At 39.1% G+C, this 27,401-nt stretch overlaps 1 protein-coding gene across 2 annotated transcripts in view; it reads left to right on the top strand.

The window, feature by feature from the left end:
* Ranbp21 (exportin-5-like protein Ranbp21) overlaps positions 1–27,401 on the top strand; it is a 417,228-nt gene that overhangs the window by 365,108 nt on the left and 24,719 nt on the right. For both annotated transcript variants that reach the window (XM_067141992.2, XM_067141993.2), the window contains exon 16: positions 21,709–21,946. In XM_067141992.2, coding sequence (XP_066998093.1) covers positions 21,709–21,946 — 238 coding nt within the window. The remainder of the gene's footprint in view (positions 1–21,708; positions 21,947–27,401) is intronic.

Genomic DNA, 27,401 nt, shown 5'->3' with positions numbered 1-27,401 from the left:
AGTGGATCTCAAAGAAGCTTATCTATAGCTCCTATTAGATGAAGAATCTAAGCAGTGCCTCACACGGAATACCCCTCTTGGACTTCTACAGCTCCAGCACCTACCTATCGGTGTCTCTTCCTCCGCTGCGATTTTCCAGCGATATTTAGAACAACTTACCGCCTCCATTCCCGGTTGTGCTAATTACCTTGATGACATTATTGTGACCGGCAAAAATTATCAAGACCACCTGAATAATCTGCGCCTACTCCTCACCAAATTGAAAGAAAATGGCCTCCGTACTAATCTTGCTAACTGCACCTTCTTTCAACCTCAAGTTCACTACCTAGGTCATGTCATTGATAAGCATGGTATTCGGCCCAGCAAACAGAACATCTCTGCCATTACCAACATGCCCGCACTGCAGAATATCAAACAACTACAGTCCTTCATCGGAAAAGCTATTACAGCAAGTTCATTCCACGCTTCGCTTCAGTAGCAGCTCCTCTGAACGCCTTACACAAGAAAGGTGCTAAATTTCATTGGTCCCCACAATGTCAGCATGCCTGGCAGACCTTTAACAAGGCCCTTGTCTACGCTGTCAAGCTTACTCATTTTCAGCCCGGTAAGCTCCTCACTCTCGCCACGGACGCATCTGATTATGGACTCGGCACTGTTCTCTCCTAGAAGGATCGCCACGGACAAGAACGTCCTATAGCCTTCGCTTCCAAGACACTCAACGAACACCAACGTCACTACTCTCAGATAGAAAAAGAAGCCTTAGCTATTATCTTTGGCATTCGCCGCTTCAATGAGTATCTATATGGTAACCATTTCCTCATAATCACTGATCACAAGCCTCTTGTTCACTTATTCCATCCTGGTAATAAGATCCCTGAACATTCTCTACAGAAACTTCAAAGATGGTCAATATTTCTCTCTGACTACTCCTATCAGATTGATTATCGTAGCACATCCCAGCATTATAATGCTGATGCTCTCTCTCGCCTACCTGCAGGTCCTGATACTACTTTCGATTCTCAAGAATCTGAATGTCTTCAGTTAGACATTGAACTTGAAGACACAGTCTCCAGTTTTCCCATTGACGTTACTTGCATCGCCAAAGAGACTGATAAGGATAATACACTAGCTACAGTTCTTACTTATATCCGCAGTGGTTGGCCTCTTCAACTCAAGCTTCCTTTCAGCCTTGCACCTTATCATCGTTTTCAGCATCGTCTCACAGTTCGTGCTGGAGTAATCCTATTAGAAACAGGCACCCTATTCCGAGTGGTTATCCCACTTAGTCTGCGCAAGCAAGTTCTCAACTTGTTACATGGAGGTCATTGGGGAATATCGCGCACCAAGCAACTCGCCCGTCAACACTGTTATTGGCCCGGTATTGACGCCGACATCGAGAAACTCATCTGCCACTGTGACCCTTGTCAAATACATCAGAACGCACCGTCGTCTGATCTCGGTCCATGGCCTCCTGCTAATTCTCCTTGGGAAAGAGTACACATAGACCTTTTCTCAACTCTATGTGGCTCATCGTGATAGACTCTCTATCAAACTTTCCTTACGTCGTAGAAATGCATTCTACTACTATGGAAGCTACCATTCGCGCACTTCAAAAGATTTTCACTACTGAAGGTTTACCTCAAGTGCTAATTTCAGACAATGGACCTCCATTTACTGCCATTAACTTCCAGAACTTTTGCACCCACAGTGGCATTAGGCATATTTTGGCACCTCCTTTTCATCCACAATCCAATGGTGAAGCTGAACGTTTCGTCCAGACTTTCAAGAAAAACATGAAGCAAGCCGTTTCTTCAGGTTTAACCAAGGATCAGGCATTATTACAACTCCTAGGCAGATATAGGGCTATGCCTGATACCGACAACCTCACTCCAGCTCACAAGCTCCATGGACGCCCTCATAGAACTTTGCTTTCTTTGTTGCAGCCTCTTCCTTCCCAGCCGCATCACTCGCAACCAAAGTTCAACGCCGTCGACAAAGTGTATGTCCGGACTTTCAAATCCAATCCTCCCTGGATACCTGGTATCATCTGTCGTACCTTGGGACATTGTCACTACGACATCCAGACCGCCGGGAAACGCATCTGCCGCTACCAGGACCAGATCCGCCTCCGCTATCGTCCATGTCCCTCTGTTGATTCCCTTATCACACCTCAGAAATCCATCGCCGAAAGAGGTCTGGACCATTTAATCACGACGGGTTCTTTTCAGGACGATTCTTTGCTCCTCCGCCTAGACCGGGCTCCAGACAACACAGCAAACACGGCCGACTCTCCAGCCCAGCATCGCTGCCGCCGTCAGCGCCGCCGCCGCTTCACGCCGTACCAGCGTAATTAGGACGGGAGGGTGTTGCGTGTGTCCTCCGCCACCTGCAAGCTCCGCAACCCGCCCAGCATCGTCGCTTCTAGATACCACGAGGTGTAGACTGCAGCGCACTGACATAATCGTTTGTGACATCAGTCAGCGGATATAAATTGGGCGACGTCTTCTCCACTGAAGGCACTCCTACAGTGTCCAGCGATCAGACTACACTGTATGTCAGACACGGAGGTACCCTCTTAAAAATGTTCTGAACAGGTGGACTAATTCTGGTCGGGAGGTTTCACCTCAGGACATCTCCGCCTCAAATATCCTGCCTCCCGTATCAACGACATGCATCCTGTCCTAGCATTCTGCTACTCACGAACTTTACCACAAGTTCCCTGCAAGTTCTCCAACTACGACCTAACATTCTGCTACCATGAACTTGAATCCAAGTTCCCTGTATATTTCTACAAACTACAGATAGTCATCAGCTAACACGGACATTGGTTACTTCAAGCGTCCTATCTTATCAAGATAGACAGCATTGTACATATGAATATTAATATATATGATTGTATTTTTTTCACAGACCATCAGTCTACTAGTTTAGGCCATTATTTAACGTGTGCAGCACTTCAAGCATCAAGTCAGTTTTCGTTCCTTTTTTTGTATATACTGTGTAAAGATTTACAAATAATAAAATTTGATGTTGTGCTTTGTATATCGATTTCCTTATGCACAACACTGATCATGTCATATGTGTTGCGCGGAGAGGTGTTAAGGAGGGGAAGTAGGGATGGCAGGGGGAAACGCTTATGGAGCTATAGCGGGGGAGGGGTCCGGGGGACATTGTGGGCGAAAATAATAATACGAAAAACTATTACGTAGAGCTCAAAAAATGGTAGAATTTCGTGGAAATCTTAACTTAGTAAGCAGTGTGATCAAGAAATCAAATAAGACTGGGTTTTTCTGAAATTTCATTTAAATTAAGATTAGCGTTGTAATACTGGTCTAAATATATGAAACACGCCTCTGTAATGTCGAGCATAGGCCGCTTACTTAGCGTCTCAGTAATCTCATGGTCTTGCTCTATGTCCATGAAATTGTGCTTAAGATCGTGGACATGCTGGCATACAGCTGAGACAGTACGGCAAGATTCGTTACACCCCCAAGCTTACAAATACACGACCTACAATAGCCTGGTGAATCGTGCCTTCAGTGTTGTACCAATGTCTAAATGCAACTTGGACAAAGAACTGAACATCATCCAGTCAATGGCCAAGGCTAACAGTTTTAAAGGGGACTTTATAGAACACATAATTAATAAATTTAAACATTACCCTCACACCACTTTGATCAAAGATAAACCGAAATTAAAAGAAGTTGCAATATTTACTTTTAATAAAGAGGTTTATAAGATCACGATTATTTTTAAGAAACGGAAAGTTAGGTTCTCTTTCAAAACAGATAATAGAAGCGAGTAGTTTTACATAATACATCAGCAATTAATAGAATTAATCCATACTCCCAAGTCTGGGGTGTATAGGTTCAAATGTAAAGACTGTGGCAGCGGATATGTGGGACAAACTGGACATAGTTTCAGTGTTAGGTATAATGAATACCTTAATGCTGTGAAATATAATACATTCTCAGCTGTAGGCCAGCATGTCCACGATCTTAAGCACAATTTCACAGACATAGAGCAAGAACTTGAGATTATGGAGATACTAAGTAAGGGGCATATGCTCGACATTACAGAGGCATATTTCATACATTTAGACCAGTATTACAATGCTAATCTTAATTTAAATGAAATTTCAGAAAAACCCAGAGTCTTATTTGAATTCTTGATCACACTGCTTACTAAATTAAGATTTCCAGGAAATTCTACCGTTTTTCGGGCTCAACGTAATAGTTTTTCGTATTATTATTTTCGTCCACAACGTCCCCCGGACCCCTCCTCCGCTATAGCTCCATGAGCATTTCCCCCTGCCAACCCTACTTCCCCTCCTTAACGCCTCTCCTCGCAACACACGACACGATCAGGCCACACTCATTGTGCTGCACCCGCTGCGCTAAGTCTATGGGCGTTGAAGTGAGTTTACTAAAAACAAGTTTAATATGACAAGTTTTGCAACCAGTCTCCCTTCGTTAATATTGGGCTTTCATCATTGCAGGGATACGGTACTTAACTGAGAAGCTTAGTCCGTTTAACATCTTCAGGGCAAATATTGTCACAGTTCTACCTAATCAGACAACAACACAAGTTTTACATTTTGCTACAACCACCAAGCTTCAGAAGACAATGTATTTTACTATTTATAACGTAAATAACAAAACACAACAAGTTTTATAGACATAAGATTTTTAAAGTATTATACCTGTGGAATTAACATTTTAATACGATAAATATGAATTTAGAACTATACTGTTTAACTCTAATATTGTATTTGACCTTGGAGTTCAATGCCAACGAATTGATATACAGAGCGTAAAAAGTATTAAGTATTACTAAATAATGGAATCCAACTCATCATCTTGAGATGAGATTTTTCACTTATGTTTTTAATGTTTTGACCCACAAGTTGTTAACTTGTAGTAAACTGGGTAATTTTTAACTTAACACAATTTAACACAAGATATTAAGGAGTTATTTGTATGAAAATGTTGTATATTTTATGTGTATTGCCAAGTTTCTCTTTACTGTCGCGCAGCTGATGATGGTATCGTAATTAGCGCCGAAACTAGTACTGCAATTAAAGATATGTTGTAAAACATCTGACAACATTGTTTTTGTGTTGAAGAAGGTGGAACCTGTTAAGATTTTATAAGTAATTGTAAAATACAGTATGCCAGCCAGAATACATTGGCTTCCTATTGTGAAGTTAACAAAATGTAAATTAGAATATAAAATCCAAATAATAAATCTCTTACCCATGGAAATGGTGTGGCCCCCAGTGGAGCCAGAACCCACTTGGACAACAAGTCCATTTCAACTAAAGCCCATTGTACAGGGTGTTCGTAAGGTCATTGGACTCTAACTCTGAAAAATCGTAGTTCACGATTCTGATGGTATAAGTTGGCATGCTTGGTTATGATGTATGCAGATGAGGATATCTGCAGATTTATGCCTGGATATCCGCGCATTTAGTGTCTTAGCAGATGCAAACTGTATGGCAGTGCAGATAATTTTGCTAATAATTTCTAAATGATGAATTTTATTCATTTTCACTCAGGTACACTTATATTTGCTTGTGGTTAGGTAACCCTTGACAGTGGTAAGGGAGAATGGTGATATGTATACAAAGAGCCTTGAGACCTCCACGAGCTGAAGCTGCGTGATTTAGACAATCTTCAATGGTACTGCCAGTGGATCTGTACCTTCATACAAAAGGTAGTCATTCTGAACAATACTTCTTTTTTTTGTACAGACGAAGCATGGTTCCCCCTCAGTGCTTATGTCAGCTCGTAGAATACTAGAATCTGGGCAACCAAAAATCCGCTTGCCTTGTATGAAATACTGCTTCATTCTGAAAAGGTCAGCATCTGGTGCGTAATATCATGCAAAAGTATTGTTGGACCTCTGCTTTTTGACACAGCAGGTGACAGTGTCATATACAGGGACATTGTGCAACAATTCATGGCATTATTGGAAGAGGATGAGCGTTATTGCTGGTTCCAGCAAAATGGCACCATTAATCATACTGCCAACACAACCTTGGCAGTGTTGCAAGATTTTTTCAGTGATTGAGTAATCTCAAGAAATTTGTGGCCGCCTGATTTGCCAGATTTAACCTCTCCAGACTTTTTTCTCTAGGGGTATTTAAAAGTAAGATTATACAGAGATAATCTGCATTTCTTACATGAACTCAAAGAAGCAATTTCTAAATGTATTGGAGAATTAACACCAGCAACTTTGAGAAAAGTGTTGCAAAACATGTGTAAGCATTTAAATTTGTGCCTGCAAGAAAATGGTGGTCACTTTCAACATCTGTTATGAACTGAAAATGTGGGAATGCAATGTGCAGGAGACGAGTTAGTATTATGTCTGAACATTTATTACACTCATTACTTCTGAATACTTCCACCAAAGTTTAAAAAATATTTTTCTTGACTTGAAGGTATGTGGAACTATTGTGTGTAATCATTAGATTTGTTTGTCGAATAAAACTTCAGAAAAAATATCCGAAATATTGAGTCCGGTGACTTTACGAACACCCTGTTGAAGTATGCCACGGCATGCATTGCCTCAGACAAGCTTGCTGGCACAAAGCAGAAACCCTTGTGTAACTGGTTTTCGGTGGTTACACGATACGTAGTTAAAGGGGAGGAAAATAAATGCAATTACACGGTACCCTAAAGTCTAGACACACACTAAACATCTGATGAACTGCGTCGCATACAACACAAGTAAATATCAGGTTGGGGAACTTGACGACAATAAACAAGGAACGTGGAACGGGACCGGGAACTTACCAAAGGCCATATGGATGCGAAGGTTGCGGGATTCCAAAAGGCCAACAGTGATCTCTTGTTTTCAAGATATTATTTTTGAAAATCGACATTACAAAGTAACTTCCGAACAAATGCAGCTATACACAGTTTGTGAAATACGAATTAGGCGTTCTTTGACAAGAGATAAGACCAAGGAGTTAAGCAAATATATCTTAACACAAATCAAGTCCTACGATACAGTCTTGAAGGTAAGCGGAAACACAACATGTTATCACAATTCAGAGTGAAGCTAAACGTGCTTTCAGACGTCTGAGCAATAGAGGGGCGAGTAGGGGCAAACTCCTATGTGATATACCAACGAAAATTAAATGCAAATTAAAACCGGTCTGAAATCAACAGTGCTTACCTCAAGGCAGCCCATCCTGGGAGTGAGGTCACGCTAACATAACAGCTGGACTCACAATAGGACGAAAGACAACTAAATCCAATCTCGCTCACTTTAAAAAGGGAAGGCTAGCCTTGGTGCGATTACGGTGTGCCCAGTCAGAGCACAGGAGCTTGCCTATCGCCACCCAGATTCACCGATCACAACTCTTTATCCGGTTGCAACGTTTATACAATATTCTCGAACACATATACAGACACCAATCACGAACCTTCTATTTTCCAGAATAGAAAGGACATATTTCTAGAATCCATAACTGACAGGGGCCAACACACCCTGTTCTAAAAGTCCCTGTCACAACCTTTCTGGACTGTTCCAACTAATATAGAACAATAACCTAGTAGTTACAAATAAAATATGCTACAGAAATATTTTACACTCTACAGGTTAGGTAGCTAAATGGAATATGAATAAAATATTCTAGCACAATACTCCACTTCACACAGTAAGTCTTCCTTAAAGGAAAGGTTTACAAATAAAATATTCTACAAACACTTTCAGTAGGCCTAATTAAGGACTTTTTTTTCTCCCCGTCCCGTGGAGTAGGGAAAATAATAGTAATCCACCAGCTGTAATAATCACATAACCACATTTCAGTAGAATTGTAGTGAAGATAAGGTATAATATATTAGATAGTATCTTGCCAGTTATATTCGTGTTTTTCTTCGTGTACGGCAATCCTTTTGATACTTAAGCATTTAACCAAACGCAGTGTAGTGTAGTGTAGATACATTGTAGCATAGATACAGTACATTTAGATAGTGCCGTATCTTGCCTGCTATATTCGTGTGTTATCTTTCGTGTATATCTATTAGACCGTAATACTAATAATAATTTGTCCAAGCATTTACCTTCGTTGGTAATCTTTGAGTACAGTAGTTCTTGCAAATTTCATTTCTGTTGTGCTTAGTAGTGACATACGGTACGGTACCGGTATCGTAATTAGGATACGTCTGAAAGTAGTTTAAAAATTACTGTAGTGTACTGTACAGTAGTATACGAGTAATATCCTATTAGAATTTAGTGTGCTTATTTTATTATTGTAAAATATTTGTGTAGTACTGGTGTAGCAGAGGTATCCGTAGAAACTCTTACTAAAATATTGTTGAAATTAGGATAGGCTTAATTGCAGTTTGGAATTGTGTAGTTCTTGTGTATTACTTTCGATATTCAGTAATTAACAGCAGCTTTTATCCTGTTAGGGGTTGTAGGATAAAAAAAATAGAGCACGACTAAGTAGTATTGTAGTGTAGTCGTATATTAATTACCTTATTGTTGTGTACTATCCCAGACAATATATCCCTCCGTTCATTTATTTTTTTTGCAAATAAGTTATTTTATTTTTAAATTTAAATTCCCCCCCCCGTAAAGAATGGCTAAGGAGCGCGAGTGTACGTATTGTGGGTGTGGTGAGGCATTGAGGGGTATGAGGGAGGAGTTGGAAAGTTTGAGGGAGATAATTAGGATTCTCACAGAAGACAGGAAGGAAGATAGGACTCCCTCAAAGAATGTACAGGTTACAGTAGGTGTACAAGAGGGAGGGGAAGGAAAGGGAGGAGTTGTAGAAGACAGGTGGTCTAATGTTCTAAGGGGAAGGAGATTGCAGGCCAAGGGCTCTATTCAGGATCAGAATTCAGGACAGGTGTCTGTGCGAAATCGGTACGAGTCACTCCAGGTAGAACAACAGAGGGAAGATGAGGGACAGGGAACTGTTGCTGAGATGCGTGGAAGTAGGAGGAAGGGAAAAGGTAGGAAAGGGAAATGTAGAGTAGAGGATAGGAAAAGACAGGTGGAACAGGGTCATGGGAAGGAGAAAAGGGAGGAGGAAGTAGCTTCTGCAGCTATCAGGAAAGATAGGGCTGACCAGGAGGGGAGGGGGTCAAATGAGGTGGGTAGGGTTGAGGCTCTGGTCATGGGGGATTCCATCGTTAGACACGTGGGGAAAGTGTGTGGAGGAAAGGGAACCAGGGTAGAATGTTATCCAGGAATTAGGTTGAGGCAGATGTTGAGGAAAGTAGAAGAGAGGGAGGAGGGGAAGGAGAAGGTAGTAGTGTTTCACGTTGGTACCAACAACGTAAGGCAAGCTGATATAAGTACCAACATAGTTGGAGATGTGTGGGATCTGGTAAATGCAGCACGGGTGAAGTTTAAGAAAGCGGAGATTGTTATTAGTGGAATACTGTGTAGGAGGGATACTGACTGGAGGGTGATTGGGGATTTAAATGAGACTATGGAGTGGGTATGTGGGAAACTGGGAGTGAAATTTCTAGATCCTAATGGGTGGGTAGGAGATAGGGATCTGCGCTCGGATGGCCTTCATTTAAACCGCAGTGGTACGTATAAGTTAGGAAATTTGTTTGCAAGGGTAATAGGGAGGTACATTCAGGGAAACGGGATGGCCTAGGGAGCGGTGATAAGGGAACAGGGAACTGGAAATCAAGTAGGGATGACATAAAATTGTTAGTGTTGAACTGTAGAAGTATTGTAAAGAAAGGAATAGAATTAAGTAATTTAATAGATATATATTTACCAGATATTGTAATAGGAGTTGAATCATGGCTGAGAAATGATATAATGGATGCAGAAATTTTCTCACGGCACTGGAGTGTGTATCGTAGAGATAGGATAGGAAAGGTGGGAGGGGGAGTTTTCATTCTGGTGAAAGAAGAATTTGTAAGCTACGAAAAAGTTAAAGATGAGACACATGAAATTCTAGGTGTAAGGCTCATTTCTAAAGATAATAGGCAACTTGATATATTTGGAGTGTACAGATCGGGAAAGGGTAGCACTGATGCGGATTCGGAATTATTTGATAGGATAGTCAGCTATGTGGGAAACGACATGGAAAGAAATGTGATTGTAGCGGGAGATCTGAATTTGCCAGATGTCAATTGGGAAGGAAATGCGAACGACAGGAAGCATGACCAACAAATGGCAAATAAGTTAATATGGGAAGGACAGCTGATTCAGAAAGTGATGGAACCAACCAGAGGGAAAAATATTTTGGATGTGGTGCTAATAAAACCAGATGAGCTCTATAGGGAAACTGAAGTAATAGATGGTATTAGTGATCATGAAGCTGTTTTTGTGGTAGTTAAAAATAAATGTGATAGAAAGGAAGGTCTTAAAAGTAGGACTGTTAGGCAGTACCATGTGGCTGATAAAGCAGGTATGAGGCAGTTTCTAAAAAGTAACTATGATCGGTGGAAAACGGTAAATAAAAATGTAAACAGACTCTGGGATGGGTTTAAAGAAATTGTTGAGGAATGCGAAAACAGGTTTGTACCTTTAAGGGTGGTAAGGAATGGTAAAGACCCACCTTATTATAATAGAGAAATAAAGAGACTAAGAAGGAGGTGCAGACTGGAAAGAAATAGAGTTAGAAATGGCTGTGGAAGTAAGGAGAAATTGAAGGAACTTACTAGAAAATTGAATCTAGCAAAGAAGGCAGCTAAGGATAACATGATGGCAAGCATAATTGGCAGTCATAAAAATTTTAGTGAAAAATGGAAGGGTATGTATAGGTATTTTAAGGCAGAAACAGGTTCCAAGATGGACATTCCAGGAATAATTAATGAACAAGGGGAGTGTGTATGTGAGGATCTTCAAAAGGCAGAAGTATTCAGTCAGCAGTATGTAAAGATTGTTGGTTACAAGGATAATGTCGAGATAGAGGAAGAGACTAAGGCCAAAGAAGTAATAACATTTACATATGATAACAATGACATTTACAATAAGATACAAAAGTTGAAAACTAGAAAAGCGGCTGGAATTGATCAGATTTCTGGGGATATACTAAAGACAATGGGTTGGGATATAGTACCATATCTGAAGTACTTATTTGATTATTGTTTGGCCGAAGGAGCTATACCAGATGAATGGAGAGTTGCTATAGTAGCCCCTGTGTATAAAGGAAAGGGTGATAAACATAAAGCTGAAAATTACAGGCCAGTAAGTTTGACATGCATTGTATGTAAGCTTTGGGAAGGCATTCTTTCTGATTATATTAGACATGTTTGTGAAATTAATAACTGGTTCAATAGAAGGCAATTCGGTTTTAGGAAAGGTTATTCCACTGAAGCTCAACTTGTAGGATTCCAGCAAGATATAGCAGATATCTTGGATTCTGGAGGTCAAATGGACTGTATCGCGATTGACATGTCTAAAGCATTTGATAGGGTGGATCATGGGAGACTACTGGCAAAAATGAGTGCAATTGGACTAGACAAAAGAGTGACTGAATGGGTTGCTATATTTCTAGAAAATAGATCCCAGAGAGTTAGAGTAGGTGAAGCTTTGTCTGACCCTGTAATAGTTGAGAGGGGAGTTCCTCAGGGCAGTGTTATCGGACCTTTATGTTTTCTTATATATATAAATGATATGAGTAAAGGAGTGGAATCGGAGGTAAGGCTTTTTGCGGATGATGTTATTCTCTATAGAGTGATAAATAAGTTACAAGATTCTGAGCAACTGCAACGTGACCTCGAAAATATTGTGAGATGGACAGCAGGCAATGGTATGTTGATAAACGGGGCTAAAAGTCAGGTTGTGAGTTTCACAAATAGGAAAAGTCCTCTCAGTTTTGATTACTGCGTTGATGGGGTGAAGGTTCCTTTTGGGGATCATTGTAAGTATCTAGGTGTTAATATAAGGAAAGATCTTCACTGGGGTAATCACATAAATGGGATTGTAAATAAAGGGTACCGATCTCTGCACATGGTTATGAGGGTGTTTAGGGGTTGTAGTAAGGATGTAAAGGAGAGTGCATATAAGTCTCTGGTAAGACCCCAACTAGAGTATGGTTCCAGTGTATGGGACCCTCACCAGGATTACCTGATTCAAGAACTGGAAAAAATCCAAAGAAAAGCAGCTCGATTTGTTCTGGGTGATTTCCGACAAAAGAGTAGCGTTACAAAAATGTTGCAATGTTTGGGTTGGGAAGAATTGAGAGAAAGAAGAAGAGCTGCTCGACTAAGTGGTATGTTCCGAGCTGTCAGCGGAGAGATGGCGTGGAATGACATTAGTAGACGAATAGGTTTGAATGGCGTCTATAAAAGTAGGAAAGATCACAATATGAAGATAAAGTTGGAATTCAAGAGGACAAACTGGGGCAAATATTCATTTATAGGAAGGGGAGTTAGGGATTGGAATAACTTACCAAGGGAGATGTTCAATAAATTTCCAATTTCTTTGAAATCATTTCAGAAAAGGCTAGGAAAGCAACAGATAGGGAATCTGCCACCTGGGCGACTGCCCTAAATGCAGATCAGTATTGATTGATTGATTGATTGACCTTGCATCAGCAGTCCTGGTTGAGGACCAATCAAATAACTCAGTTTCAAACCAGCTGTTTCATGACCACTTAAATTTAAATCTTCTTTCACTGTGATGTTCTTGAGAATTGAGTATCATTGCTGGAAGGACCACTATGAATCCCACGAGTGAACACGGTGTCTGTAACTTCGTTACACAACATTGTGTACCAGTTTTTAAGCGTATTACGTAAACTACACTTGATAATTCTAATTGCTTTTGGTAAATTATTAATGGAATTCCACAAAGCCATGTCTAGAATGAAGAAGTCAGGGTTCTTTGATGAACTGACTGCCCCCATGCTAACTCCAATAATTCACACACAATCAGCTTGTTGGCAAATGACTTACTGAGGCATTACATTCTTAATAAATGATATTTGGCTGGATAGTACACAAGATATCTAGTTGGATACATAGATTGTTTAGGAAAAGAAAAAAAAAAAATGCTTGCAGCAATGAGTAGATCTGAATATTTCAATTATATGACCTGCAAACGTTTTAATGTTAGAATAGCTATTATTAGATATTGAAAAATAGAGATGCCAGCCATTTTTCATCAGTGTGTAAGTGAAGGGGCTGCTCTGCGTATCAGGTAGTTCTATTTGTAAATGAACCAGAGCTGCTGATGGTTTGATGTTAGTGAATTGACACACAAATCGATATCTTTATCCAAAGCCTTAATTTCTAGAAGTATTTATTTATTTATTTATTTATTTATTTATTTATTTATTTATTTATTTATTTATTTATTTATTTATTTATTTATTTATTTATTTATTTATTTATTTATTTATTTATTTATTTATTTATTTTTATTAATTAATTAATTAGCAATAGCATAAAACTGAATTGCAGAGATTCAGTATATATGCAGTACAATAAATGAAAAATATACAAATATTTACAAAGGACACAAATTAATAAGGTAAAAACTATACAATCCTATATTTTACATGTTTACATAAACTACAACATAAGCAAAGAAATATACAAGAAAAGAGACAGGAAAGAACAACAAGGAAAATTAAGTTATGTGAGAAATATCAAGACAGAAGGAAGGATACAATAGGAAGATATCTAAGTTCTTGTTGATAGATAAGCTATTAAACATTGCTGGGATACGTATGCAAGTTTCCAGGAGCTTGGAAAGTAGCCAACTGAGAAGCAACGATTGCATATCACACTAATAGGGTATAAAAGAGCTACTGCTGTATTCTTAATGAAGATAGGACTGAGACCATCAGGACCAGTGGATTTGTTTTCTGACAAAGATGAAGGTAGGGAGTACACTTCAGATTCAGTGGCAGAAATATTACTGAGGCTATGGGAAGTAACAGGTTTGTTTATAGGAAAATCGGCATACTGAACAAATTTAACAAAATTAGAGGTAAAAGATTAATTGATCAATTCAGGTCTGTCTGCTCCAGTGGCTACAGAATGGTCCCAGGTTACTACTTCCAGCATTCATTTGTTGTCTCTTCTGTTATTTATTCAGAGTCATTGAAAAATAATGCCTAGATTTTAAATAATTGCTAAAAAAATCTATTAAAGGTAATGTGATGTTTTTAGCCTGAAAATGTGTGGAAAAGATAAAAGTTCTTTTTCATACCTTAGTAAGTTTCAATGTGACCTCTGTTTGTTGCTCTGCAGACGTGTAATCTGTAGTCCACTTCGTGCCACGTGCATTGAATCATATCTGGAGTAACAGTAGAGATGGCGACAGCAATTCACTCCTGAAGATGCACCAAATAATGACGAATCTCTTCTGCGTAAACAATGTTTTCTTTACGCACCCCCCCCCCCCCCCCCCCACCAGAAAAAATCCAAAGGAGTTAGGTCTGGACTTCTGGGAGGCCAGAAAATGGGGGTGCTTCTCTGATATCAGTCAATACTGATATGCATTTAGGGCAGTCGCCCAGGTGGCAGATTCCCTATCTGTTGTTACCTAGCCTTTTCTGAAATGATTTCAAAGAAATTGGAAATTTATTGAACATCTCCCTTGGCAAGTTATTCCAATCCCTAACTCCCCTTCTTATAAACAAATATTTGCTCCAATTTTTCTTGAATTCCAACTTTATCTTCATATTGTGATCTTTCCTACTTTTAAAGACACCACTCTTAACTTATTTGTCTAGGAATATCATTCCACGCCATCTCTCCACCGACAGCTCGGAACATACCACTTATATATTATATTTTATATTGTAATTTTATATTTTATATTGTAATATTGTTTAATGATCTCTAATCCATTTTACAAGACATAGTTTTTAACAGTATTCATAAGTCATTCCCAATCAGGTACCTGATCTATTCCTAAGGTAAAAAATGGCTGATGATGCCTACCATTGATAGGCGAAACATGTAGGGAAATAAATAACATTGAGGATTGAGAATTACAAAGGGACCTTGAGAGTATCCAAGAATGGGTTGAAGAAAATAATATGAAGGTTAATGGAGGCAAATCAACTGTTACAACATTTACAAACAGGAGCTTTAAAACTGAATTTGAATATACTTTGGATGAGGTAGTTATCCCAAGAGATGGCAAGTGCAAATACTTAGGTGTGAGATTTGAAAGTAATTTGCACTGGAAGGGTCATGTTGATGACATTGTTGGGAAAGCATACAGATCGTTACATGTCATAATGAGGCTACTTAAAGGATGCAACAAAGAATTAAAAGAGAAAAGTTACTTGAGTATGGTTCGTCCATTATTGGAATATGCAAACAGTGTTTGGGATCCTCACCAAGAATACCTAATAACAGAACTAGATGCTGTGCAGAGGAAAGCAGCAAGGTTTGTAACAGGGGATTTCAGGAGAAAGAGTAGTGTATCAGAAATGTTAAAGGAACTCGGGTGGGAAACTTTAAGTAAGAGAAGGGAGAAAACTAGACTTATAGGATTATATAGAGCCTATACAGAAGAAGAAGCATGGAGAGAAATCCATGAGAGGCTTTAGTTGGAAAATAGTTATATTGGCAGAACTGACCACAAGTACAAAATTAGAAGGAATTTTAGCAGAAGCGATTGGGGTAAATTTTCATTCATTGGGAAGGGCGTGAAGGAGTGGAACAGTTTACCAGGGGTAGTGTTTGATCCTTTTCCAATATCTGTAAAGCTATTCAAGAAGAGAATAAACAGCAACAGAGAAAATAAATGAAATGTTAGAGGCCATTCGACCAGTGCAGGATATTGTAAATAAAAAATGTGTGTGATTAAATTAATTCCATCCCCTCGTCTATGGAGATTGGACAACCCAAGTAGGGGACTGCCTGTAGGGGTGAAGTACAGTGGGGACTTCGAGGGCCCTGTGACCGCTACGGTAGGTGTGAAGGCCCTTCAGGAACTCTGAAAAGTGGTGGCAAAAGGGGCTCTGGTTAAGATGCAGCAGGTCGTTATGCTACTTAGGTTCCAAAATGGGTAAAATATAAATATGTAAATAAATACAATGTTAATTTTAATCTTATACCAGTTGTATAGTATTATTAGAAGTAGTTTCACATACTGTATATGAGTTGACTATGTTTGTAAGTACAGGAGATATTATAAGTAGAATTTTGTAAACAATATAAATTTATTAAGGACTAGCTGATGTACCCGTGCTTCGCTATGGGATTCTCAGAAAGACTGACGTGGTGGTTTTCCTAACTGAATTCAACATAGGTCATTACAAAAATGTCAGTAGGAATGTAGCGATTGAAAGCAATGTTATATAAAATACTCGATCAAATGAAAAACCGCACACTTTCTCACTTTCAACGAACAGTACTACGGTGCCAATCTAAGAGTCCAAAGTTCCAGAGCTGGAATAACCAAGTCGCAGACTGCCGTGAAAACTCCTCTGTCATTATTCCGTTAAATATGCACACTACTTATTCCAATCAGTGCCTCAGGGTAGGGATTGAATAGCTCGAATACTATGATGAACCAGTGTGTTACGTACCAGATATATCAGAAAATATATGAACCAGAGGAATGGCATGCTAAAGAGGAAAGTTATCTTACTCCCCAGCTACTTCCCGCCAATATACAGGCAGGCTGTTACAGTCGGTACGACCAGGCGAGTTGCCCGTGTGGTTAGGGGCGTGCAGCTGTGAGCTTGCATCCGGAAGATAGTGAATTCGAACCCCACTGCCGGCAACCCTGAAGATGGTATTCCGTGGTTTCCCATTTTCACACCAGTCACACAAGGCCGTACCTTAAAGCCAAGGCCGCATCCTTCACACCACTATTCATTTCCTATCCCATCGTCGCCATAAGACCTACCTGTGTCGGTGCGACGTCAAGCAAATTAAAAAAAACCTCGGTACGTTGCAGTAATCCTATCTATCGGGGATGAGAGGAAACAGAAGACAAAAAGCACATCACAACAAACAGTGGTCAATGTAATGTTATTGTTGATAAAGTTTATGAGATTTCTATATTGCAGGCCTTCACATTAGTTTTCTTTTGACTCTGTGATATTAGGGTGTCTTACAAAATTATTTATATCGTAGACTGTAGTTCCTTATTCTCAGACTTTACATACCGATTTTCACAAAATTCTGTTTACCCTTTTTCTCGTGACTCGGCGCTGATATGGACCTAATAACAAAAATCCAAATTCATGAATATCTCTGATTATATGCGGTACGGTAACAATGTATAAGACTTAAGTGATCGGAAATTTAATAACTTCTTACATAACTACTACTAACTTACGACATAAGTAAAGTTATGTTAGTTATGTGGTATTTATCGATACGACCACTAATAACATAAATAACGTATTTGAGAATTACATTTCAGGCCTTCCCCTAAACTACCATGTCACTCAACGTGAATAAAATAATTTGTAGCCTAGATTGCAGTGGTTCATCACCCGACATTACATACCGATTTTCATTAAATTCTCTTCAGCCGCTACATACATACATACATACATACATACATACATACATACATACATACATACATACATACATACATACATACATACATACATACATACATACAGACAGACAGACAGACCGACAGATAGACAGAAATTACCGAAAAGTAAAAAATGCATTTCCTTGTTACTGTGGACATGACAGATACAGAAACATCATTCATTTCAAATTCTGAGCAATGCACAGGCAAAACACATATATAGATTATACATTTCAGGCCTTCCCCTAAACTACCATTTCACTCAGTGCGAATAACATTATTGATAGCCTAGATTATAGCGACCTATTCCCTGATTTTGCGTACCAATTTTCGTGAAGATACGACCACTAATAAAATAAATATTTGACAATTAAATTTTAGGCCTTCCTCTAAACTACCATTTTTCTCAGCGTGTATAGCCTATATTGTAGCGAATTATTTCCCATCTTTGTCTAGCGATTTTCATTACGACATGACCACTAATAACATAAATATTTGAGAATTAAATTTCAGGCCTTCCCCTAAACTACCATTTCACTCAGCGTGATTAAAATAATTTATAGCCTAGATTGTAGCGGTTCATCACCCGACTTTATATTCCGATTTTCATTAAATTCTCTTCAGCCGTTTTCTCGTGAAGCGTGTACATACAGACAGGCAGACAGATAGACAGACAGACAGACAGAAATTACGGAAAAGTAAAAAATGCATTTTCTTGTTACTGTGGACATGACTGATACAGAAATACCATTCTTTTCAAATTCTGAGCAATGTACAGACAAAACTCTTATTTTATATATATAGATGATGTGTGTGTTTAATAGAAATAATTATTAGCGTAAATTGTATAATATTGTATTCTAGGAAAATTGTCTTGGTGTCCTGTTAATTTAAAATTTAGTGTACCATTTGCCACCAAGGTAGACACCTCATTTGCAAATAAAGAGATTTTGATTTGATTTGATGTACCATCCAATGTATTAGTTTTATGTTCACATTTTGTTAAAGACAAAGACCTAACTTTTAAGATTGTATTGTATTGAATAGGTGGGGGAACAATAAAAACATACGAGTGTTATTTATACAAATACTTTCAATACAGACCCAAAAATGAATTTTATCACATGTAACATACCACTTAGTCGAGCAGCTTGTCTTCTCTACTGTAAGTGACCAGAACCTTTTACTGTTGTTTCTTACTTCAAGACAGGCTCTGTCACCCCCCCCCCCCCCCCCCCCCTTTGAGAATTGGTCACATAATATAAGGTACATATAAAACAAGTAATGATGTAATAATTCAAAATAACAAACCTGAAGGAACATACGTCAGGCGATGGTACACCATGAAAAGCATTCTAAATTTCAACAACATACACATTGCTAGAAACAAATATTCGCAGGATTACCAACATGACAAACAACTAGAGAAAGGATATAGGAAGCAGGACGGGAAACCCTACAGAAGACGTGAGAGCGTTTACCCTTCTTCAAGTTTAATAATTAAGAAAAATTTTAAATATTAATATTACAGCAGTTAAAAAGATAACATTAACCAGAAAACAAGAAGATACGAAACACGGGATTTCTGTCCATGGTACTTCAGAAAATGAATATAGTGATAAAGACTTTTAACTACTTTTAAGGAAGGTGAGCATAGCTTGACAATGAAATTCACAAAGGATATTTAACAGGGAATATAAACATAATTACAACCCTCTTACAATGCAATTCGAAAAGAGTTTACAAATTACTGCCAATAGTTTACCAAGAAAATAACAACAGAATCTGAAATTTAACGGAGAGGCCTTTAGAGTTGCTGTCCTCTCCCAATACTCATCAGCGAGGTACGCATAGCTTAACAGGCATGCACTAAAATGACGCTGCAATACTGGAGGCAACCGGAATGGAAAAATGTTTACATTGCACGAAAGGTTAATAAAAAGGAATTGCCTCCAAAACAAAGGATATGCCTAGCTGACGAACTAAGGCATTACAAAACCAAAACGGTGAAAACCAGGGTCTAGGGTAAACTCCGAACAAATGAATTTACATATTAATTTAACATTCGAGAAAAGAAAACATGCTTACCCTGAGGTGACCGGAGCCGCTGAGCAGACCACCTTACAAGGTGTGTCCAATCGTAAGAACGTACTAAAACCAAAGACGCGGACCAGAGCCCTGCTCCTGCTAAGGAGCCAAAGGCCGGAAATTGAGAAATACTCTGACAGCCATTCAGGGAAGCTACCTACGATTCAACCCGACATTTTCGCCAATAAAAATTATTGTTATTTTCACCAATAGGATTACAGTACCATATATGGTAATGTGGGAAACATATTCTAGAGGTTTCGATTGCTAAACTCAGTGATTTCATGATCGAAGCCTCCACGTGGCAACTACAGGATGATACAAAAGATGGGTTACAACAAGCATACTACTGGAGATCTCCAGTCCCCAAAATACAATTTCTTCCACACTCATAATGATTAAATATCAATTGTCTCTCCTGTAAGTGCTGAAAATTCTTTAAATTCACAACAAATAAAACACATACTTAATCAAATAATGATTAAATATCAATTGTCTCTCCAGTAAGTCCTGAAAATTCTTTAAATTCCCAAAAAATTCGTAATAAATAAAATACATATTTCATCAGCTTCTTCACAAATGTCTTAATTCTTGAGATGGCGATTTTACCAAAGATTTACATTTTAAAAAGTATATATATTCAATTGAATTCTTCAAAAATGTCTGAGAGTTCCTTAGTTTCTTTCCTTGACGATTTCACAAAAAAATTTAGCATAATGATTCCATCCAGGTGGATTTCTCATCACCGGCAACAGGCTCCATTAATATATTCTGAGTAATCCCACTGTAATAAATACTTATGGTGTTTCAAATTCATTATAGGGACTTTTTAGAATTGAGACATAATTTGGATATAAGTCAGTCCTTTTAATATCCAATGTCTGTGAAGACAGAAAGTGAAATGCCATCTGTGCTAGCAGTTGAGCCTACCTAAATTTAATTTAACCATAAGTTTGAAAATGAAAATCCACAGCCTGTTTCCAGTCATTCGACTGGGTCAGGAATGGAATGAGTGAAGCCACATCTAGCGGCGAGGATAGGAATTGTGCCGGCTGCCAAAGACTGTCGCACTTCTCTGGGGCAATGATTAATGAATGACAGATCAAATGAAATGATATTGGAGAGTGTTGCTGCAATGAAATATGACAGGGAAAACCGGAGTACCCAGAGAAAAACCTGTTCTGCCTCGCTTTATCCAGCACAAATCTCACATGGAGTGACCGGGATTTAAACCACGGAATCCAGCGGTGAGAGGCTGGCATGCTGCCGTCTGAGCCATGGATTAACCATAAGTTTAATCATAAATAACTCAGTTCAGGACAAATGTCTTCAGCAGTCAAAATCAAGCAATTTTTAACAAAGTTTCTCACTGTAAATGATCTCATTTCTTCTGCATTGAGTTTTGAAAGATGGTAGCTTGCATGAACTAAATTTCCTGCCAGTAGTATTTGTGAGAGTTCTTTGCACTGATCCTGCTTTAGATTTTCTTAGTCTTTCTCCATTTCATCACCTAAAAAGAGAATGTTAAAATCAGAAATGGAACGTAGCTAGTAACATAAATATCAGCAGAAAGTGCTTCTCTCTAAATTATAACTGTAATCTCATTCTTCCCATAATTTGTAGAATGGTTGGTGTAAAAGTGCTGCTGTACTTTATAGTCGTTTATGCAACAGAAGTTCACAGAATACAGTAAGAGAGCGGCTCTCTCATCCTCAATTCCCAGTCCTTAAAAATGTTTTTAAGAATGTTGTTATGTGGTATATGACGCCGAGTAGGCTCACTAACTGTATTAATTTGTATTTGATTTTTTGTTTTACATTGAACCAACTTGGACAGGTCTTATGATGACTATAACATAGGATAGGGCTTGGTCTGGGTAGGAAGCGACCTTGGCCGTAATTAAGACCCTGTAGCTGTTAGCTTGCGTACGGAAGATGGTGGGTTCAAACCCCACTGTCGACAACCCTGAAGATGGTTTTTCCATGGTTTCCTATTTTCAGACCAGGCAAGTACTTGGCTTAATTAAGGCCACGGACACTACCTCCCCCCTACTAGCACTGTCCTATCTCATCTTCCCCTGAAGACCTGCCTGAGTTGGTGCAGTGTAAACCCAATAGCTCCTCACAGAGTAGCTCTTAATTTATTTTAGTGTTCTCTTTATGCTTACAGAGCCTTGTCTTGGAATGATACTATTGCAAGCCTGAAAGCTACTTACCTAGCTGCACCTATAGTAAGATTGATGGCTAATGATGGCTGCTTAACACAATCATCTGCAAACCATATTATGACATCAGTACTGCAAGGACTTCAGTTACATGGGCAGCATGAAGCAAATAATGGCTCTCTGTTGACACTGGGCGTTCAAGTATATGAAATCTTGCGTCCAAATTTTCAAGGTCTAGGGGAGGTAAGAAGGAATACATGACATTACCTGACAAGATACTAAATTTTACTTGGCCCCATCTAAGCCTGTAATTTGACACTATCTGCAGAATTATCCAACGTTAGTATTCTTGAAGTGTTATTATTGTATATATAGAACATTTTGGTTTCATTGAATGGTTACTTTTCTTGTGCAACGGATTTTACAAGTTTATAATGGGACTCATAGAGAGGGGCCGCTGGCCCCGCTGGCCTGCATTTGAGTGCAGGTTGCAGGCTGGCCATGTTGGATCTAGGGAAGTTAGCATCTGGACTGTACCATGGAGCTGGTAATGGCTTGAGGATTTTCCCCTGAATTTAAGTTGGACACTGGATAAACGAACAGTATATTTATCCAACCAGCAAAATTGATTTAAACATGTGATTTTGTTTATGTTTACAAGCTGCTCTCACTTTATCATTCCACCAAGAGGTTCGCTTTTTCCCATCCTTACACACAGTTGTTCCTAGACATTCCCTTGCTGTTTCTGCTACTGCATCCTTGTATGCCACCCACTCTCTTTCTATATCCTGAACCTGCTTACTGTCCACTGTTTTGAATGTTTCACTAATCATATCCATGTACTTCTAATTTCTTCATTCTGGAGATTTTCTACCCTTATCCGTCTATAGACGGATTTCACTTTCTCTATCCTAGGCCTAGAGATACTTACTTCACTACGTATGAGATAGTGGTCTGTATCATCAAAAAAATCCCCAGAATATCCTCAAATTCCTGACAAATTTCCTGAATTCAAATTTGTTTATCATATAGTCCCTTATGGATCTGGTGCCCCTACTCTCCCATGTGTAGCGGTGAATAGACTTATGCTTGAAGAATGTATTTGTAACTGCTAATCCCATACTAGCACAGAAGTCCAGCAAACGGTTCCCTTTCCTATTAGCTTCCATATCTTCCCCACATTTACCAGTCACCCTTTTGTATCCTTCAGTTCAATTTCCAAGTTTCTCAGTGAAATCACCATTGGCACTAGTCTATCCTTGCTGTTACTGACTACGATGTCACGTTGTCCACTTCATCCTCATCTGCACCCTCGCATAGTGAATAAACGGGGACAATTCTCATCCTAATTCCTCCATTACAAACTATCACTCTCACCGTCTCCTCCATCCGCCAAATCTACCCACATCATTCGCTCATTATGTGCCTAACAGAAACTATGTTGCGTGCAATTGTATTCCTGATGAACAGTCCTACCCCACACTCTGCCCTTCCCTTTTCAACACCTGTCAGGTACACTTTAAAATCTCCTATCTCTTTCTCGTTATCTCCCCTTACCCGAATATCATTAACTCCTAACACATCCAGACGCATCCTCTTTGCTGACTCAGCCAGTTCTACTTTCTTTCTTCCATAAGCCCCATTAATATTGATAGCTCCCCATCGAATTCCATTTCGTTCCACAAGTTGTTTCCAAGGAGTCCCTCGCCTGTCAAATGGGAGTGAGACTCCGTTACTCCCATAGGTCGGAGGCTTGCTTAAAACGTTCTGAGAGTGCTCAATAAAAAATTCTGTAAAGCTGGATGCTACTCTTGCTTGACACTATGAGCCTGGACAAGTCAAGATAGCATCCCTACCCTGTGCAGGCATGATTTAAACTCTCAGATAAAAAATCACAGTTTTGAAGTATAAATAAACAAATGTATATACATATTCTAGAAAAAGTGGACTATCTCATGAAATCAATTCAAAAATGCATTCCTTCAAGATTGGAAATAAAATCAGGCAACAATTGGTATATACTGGTATCCTTGTTCACGCACTTGAATTTCTAATTCACTCAGAAAAGTTTGATAGTTTTCAGTCGCTGAACAACAGAATTACACCTTGTTATTCCCAATACCTAGCTTTGGTATGGGGAACACTCAAAACATTCTCCTATGCAAAGACCTACATCATATTTACGGCAATATACGGTCGTCATTTTCTTCACAGCACGGCCGGTGTTGTGTTTGGACTCGTCGTAGCAAACCTTGCACGTGCGCTGCGAGTGTCCTTCCTTCCTCACGCCCACTGCAGTTATTCTGTCTTAAAAATAATCTCTACCTACTAGCCTTCCCGTAGATGGTGCTCATGATTCTTCAGTTATTTCAGTAGCAGCACTACTCATCAAATCATCTGCCAAACATTTACAACATTTTGATAGGGGAAGAAAAAAAGACATGTTCACAGGAGCAATATCTCGTTTCCATTCTGTTCCCGTGCTTCTCGCCTCCCTTCGTCTTTTTGCAACTGGTTCTTCGGGTGATGAGGGGCTTGTAGATTTTAATTTTCTTCTTCACAATCACTTTCATACAGATCAGAATCTGAATTGTTTACAAGTTCCGTAATAATCTGTTCACTTATCCGTGAGCTGTATGCATGTGTAGGATTTCCTTTACTTGTACTGGGTCCGGTATCTATATCTCAATATACAGCAAAAATTGACTACTTGAGAGACAGTTGCAGACTGTTGACTCACTACACTTTCATTCTAAATCTGTGAAGTAATGTAAATCATCATTAGAACACGCGCGCATAAATTTGAGCTTATCGAACCAGAACGTGCAAGGATTACGTATGTCAGCAAGTAGGTAGGATCTAGCTGAGCGCACATGGCTATGAAACTTTGTCCCAAAGTCGCATCACCAATTACTATCGATCAATAACACCACCTATCAATGGTAAATGAAATCGACAACACGTTAAAACAGAAACTAATTCAATAACATCAATAGCTTTTGAGTGACTAAATTTCAAACATCGTGTTAGTAGTATTACTAACAGTGGCACTCGGACGCATACCACATGGTACTGATATTACTACCACCGGGCGCATAGTGTTAACGTGTAGTCCAAGTGAGGATCTCTCCTCTAACGGGTTAGGGATCGCCGGTTGATTGCATAGTCCTAGCCACCTGAGCACGAGGAGGGTCATGACTCAGAATATAACCGAGATGCCCACCCCCATTCCATAGCAACTGGTTTCCCGACTCTCAGGAACTCTTACTAGGCCACTCAGCTGTTGTATGTAGAGGAAAGTAACAGAGCGAAAGAAATAGTTGTTGAATCCAAGAAGTCGTGGGAAGATTTTGGTAATAACTTGGAAAGACTAGGTCAAGGAGCAGGAAACCTTTCTGGACAGTAATAAAGAAGCTTAGGAAGAGAGGCCAAAAGAAAATGAATAGTGTTTTTGGTAAATCAGATGAACTTATAATAGATCCTATCCTCACTCGAAGTGTCGGGAAGGCTGAGAAAATGACGTAATAGCCCCAAAGGGCCTTGGCCTACCAAGCGACTGCTGCTCAGCCCGGAGGCCTGCAGATAGGTGTCGTGCGGTCAGCACGATGAATCCTCTCGGGCGTTATCCTTGGCTTTCTTGACCAGGGCTGCCATCTCACCATCAGATAGCTCCTCAATTGTAATCATGTAGGCTGAGTGGACCTCGAACCAGCCCTCAGACCAAGGTAAAAATCCCTAACCTGTCCGGGAATCAAACCCGGGGCCTCCGGGTAAGAGATAGACACGCTACCACTACACCGCAGGGCCGGCAGGAGGCTGAAAGTTACATAAAAAAAGTGCGTAAAGAAAATGAATGCTAATATGTTACAGCATATGAATGTATTGTTCATGGCATCTTATCACACTGCAAGAAAAACAGTCCCTACACTGATTTTAGAGGTTTGTTTGCATTGTTAAGCAAGTTAAATGTTAATGATTCAGAGAAGTATGTGAATGATACGCAATGCAGAGAATTTATTTCATACATTGCCTCAGATCTTCGTGAAGATTTTATATGTGGCATTACGGAAAGTTCATGTCAGTATCTTACTCGATTGATCAACAGATATATCTGATGAGGAGCTGATACTTTACGTTCTTTTTTTTTAAATTTTAAATAAGGTGACTTTCTATTGTGTCATTGAAGGATGCAACAAGTGATAGCTATATGGAGGCTCTAGAAACAGAATTGCTTCAGTTAAGGCTTGGAGAACTCCTTACGGTACAAAACTAATAGGTATAGGAACTGGTGGAGCACCATGTGTGATTGGTGTCCGTAATGGTATGGTTACAAAAATATCTGAAAAAATTGAGAAAAGAAGTAAAGCCCTACGAATGGCTTATATTTCCCTAGTGCGGCCCATACTTCTATATGGCCTTCCTTCCTGGCATCCAACAACAACAGAAAATATGAGGAAACTAGAGGGTATCCAGCAACGAGCAGAACGTTTAATTAACAAACACATCCCCTTAAACACAGTCAGGTCACTGCCACCAGTAAACTCGTTATGTACACAAATAGACGTAGCCTTCCTTAGGAAATCCCTGACAGACAACACACACCTCTCCCCTTTCCACCGCCTGGTGCTTAATTACCGCTCTGTTAAAAGAGACCAAGGAGTTACTCTTGTCCCTCCCTTCGCTAGAACAACCTCATATTTAAATGAGTTTTACGCAAGGGCTGCTCGTACGTGGAACCTTCTACCATCTGAGGTAAAGCTGCTTCCTCTTCCTCACTTCCTCCGCAAAGTAAAGAAAATGTATATGTAAATAGAAACCCATATGTGATGTATATAACTTGTATAAAGTAGAATTGCAAGAAGGATGGGTGCAAGTACAGGTGTATGTGGGCGAATGTGTATGTGTGCGCGTGTGGGAGTGGGAGTGGTGGTGAATGAGTGGGTATACAGGGGTATGAGTGAGAGTATAAATGGCTGAGTCATCTTACTCTAATATTTTCAGGATAAATCAAGATAATTATTATTCCAAGGGTACAGTGTTTGGAGTGTAAATATGTAAATTTAAAATTGTCTATATAAGTTAATATGTAAATATTCAGTAGAGGTTATGTATACATGTGGAGATGGAGGCATTTCTGTGTATGTGGGGCTTGCCCTTTCTCCATCTACCACCCCTAAATTGTACTTGTACAATTTAAGGAAAATAAATAATAATAATAATAATAATAATAATAATAATAATAATAATAATAATAATAATAATAATAATAATAATAATAACAACTCATTGTTCTTCACTGACTGAAAAATGTGAAACTTAAAAATCATTGATGAAATTGATTCTATACTCAGGAAACTATATATGTTTTATCGACATGCGCCAAAACGAACTGAGAAAATTTCGGACTTGCTGGAATGTGTAATATCTAAATTGGAGTACTTACACCAAGTTAGGTGGGTAGCAAGCAAATTAAATGCTTTGTATGCAGTTGTCAAAGACTGGGAATGCCTAGTGGTGCATTTAGAGAATATTTCTGAAAGGAAAGGTGAAGACGGAATCACGGCTAAAGGTTTTCTAAAGAAGATCAAGGACTTCAAATTTGTCATCATAATTCACTTCTTGTATGACTTCTGAGTATATTCAAAAGATTTTCACATGTATGTCTGAGCCATGTTCTGATTTTAACTCAGATAGGAGT

The sequence above is a fragment of the Anabrus simplex genome, chromosome 2, assembly GCF_040414725.1.
Source record: "Anabrus simplex isolate iqAnaSimp1 chromosome 2, ASM4041472v1, whole genome shotgun sequence".
Lineage (NCBI taxonomy): Eukaryota > Metazoa > Arthropoda > Insecta > Orthoptera > Tettigoniidae > Anabrus > Anabrus simplex.
This window is presented reverse-complemented; position numbering and strand designations above follow the sequence as displayed.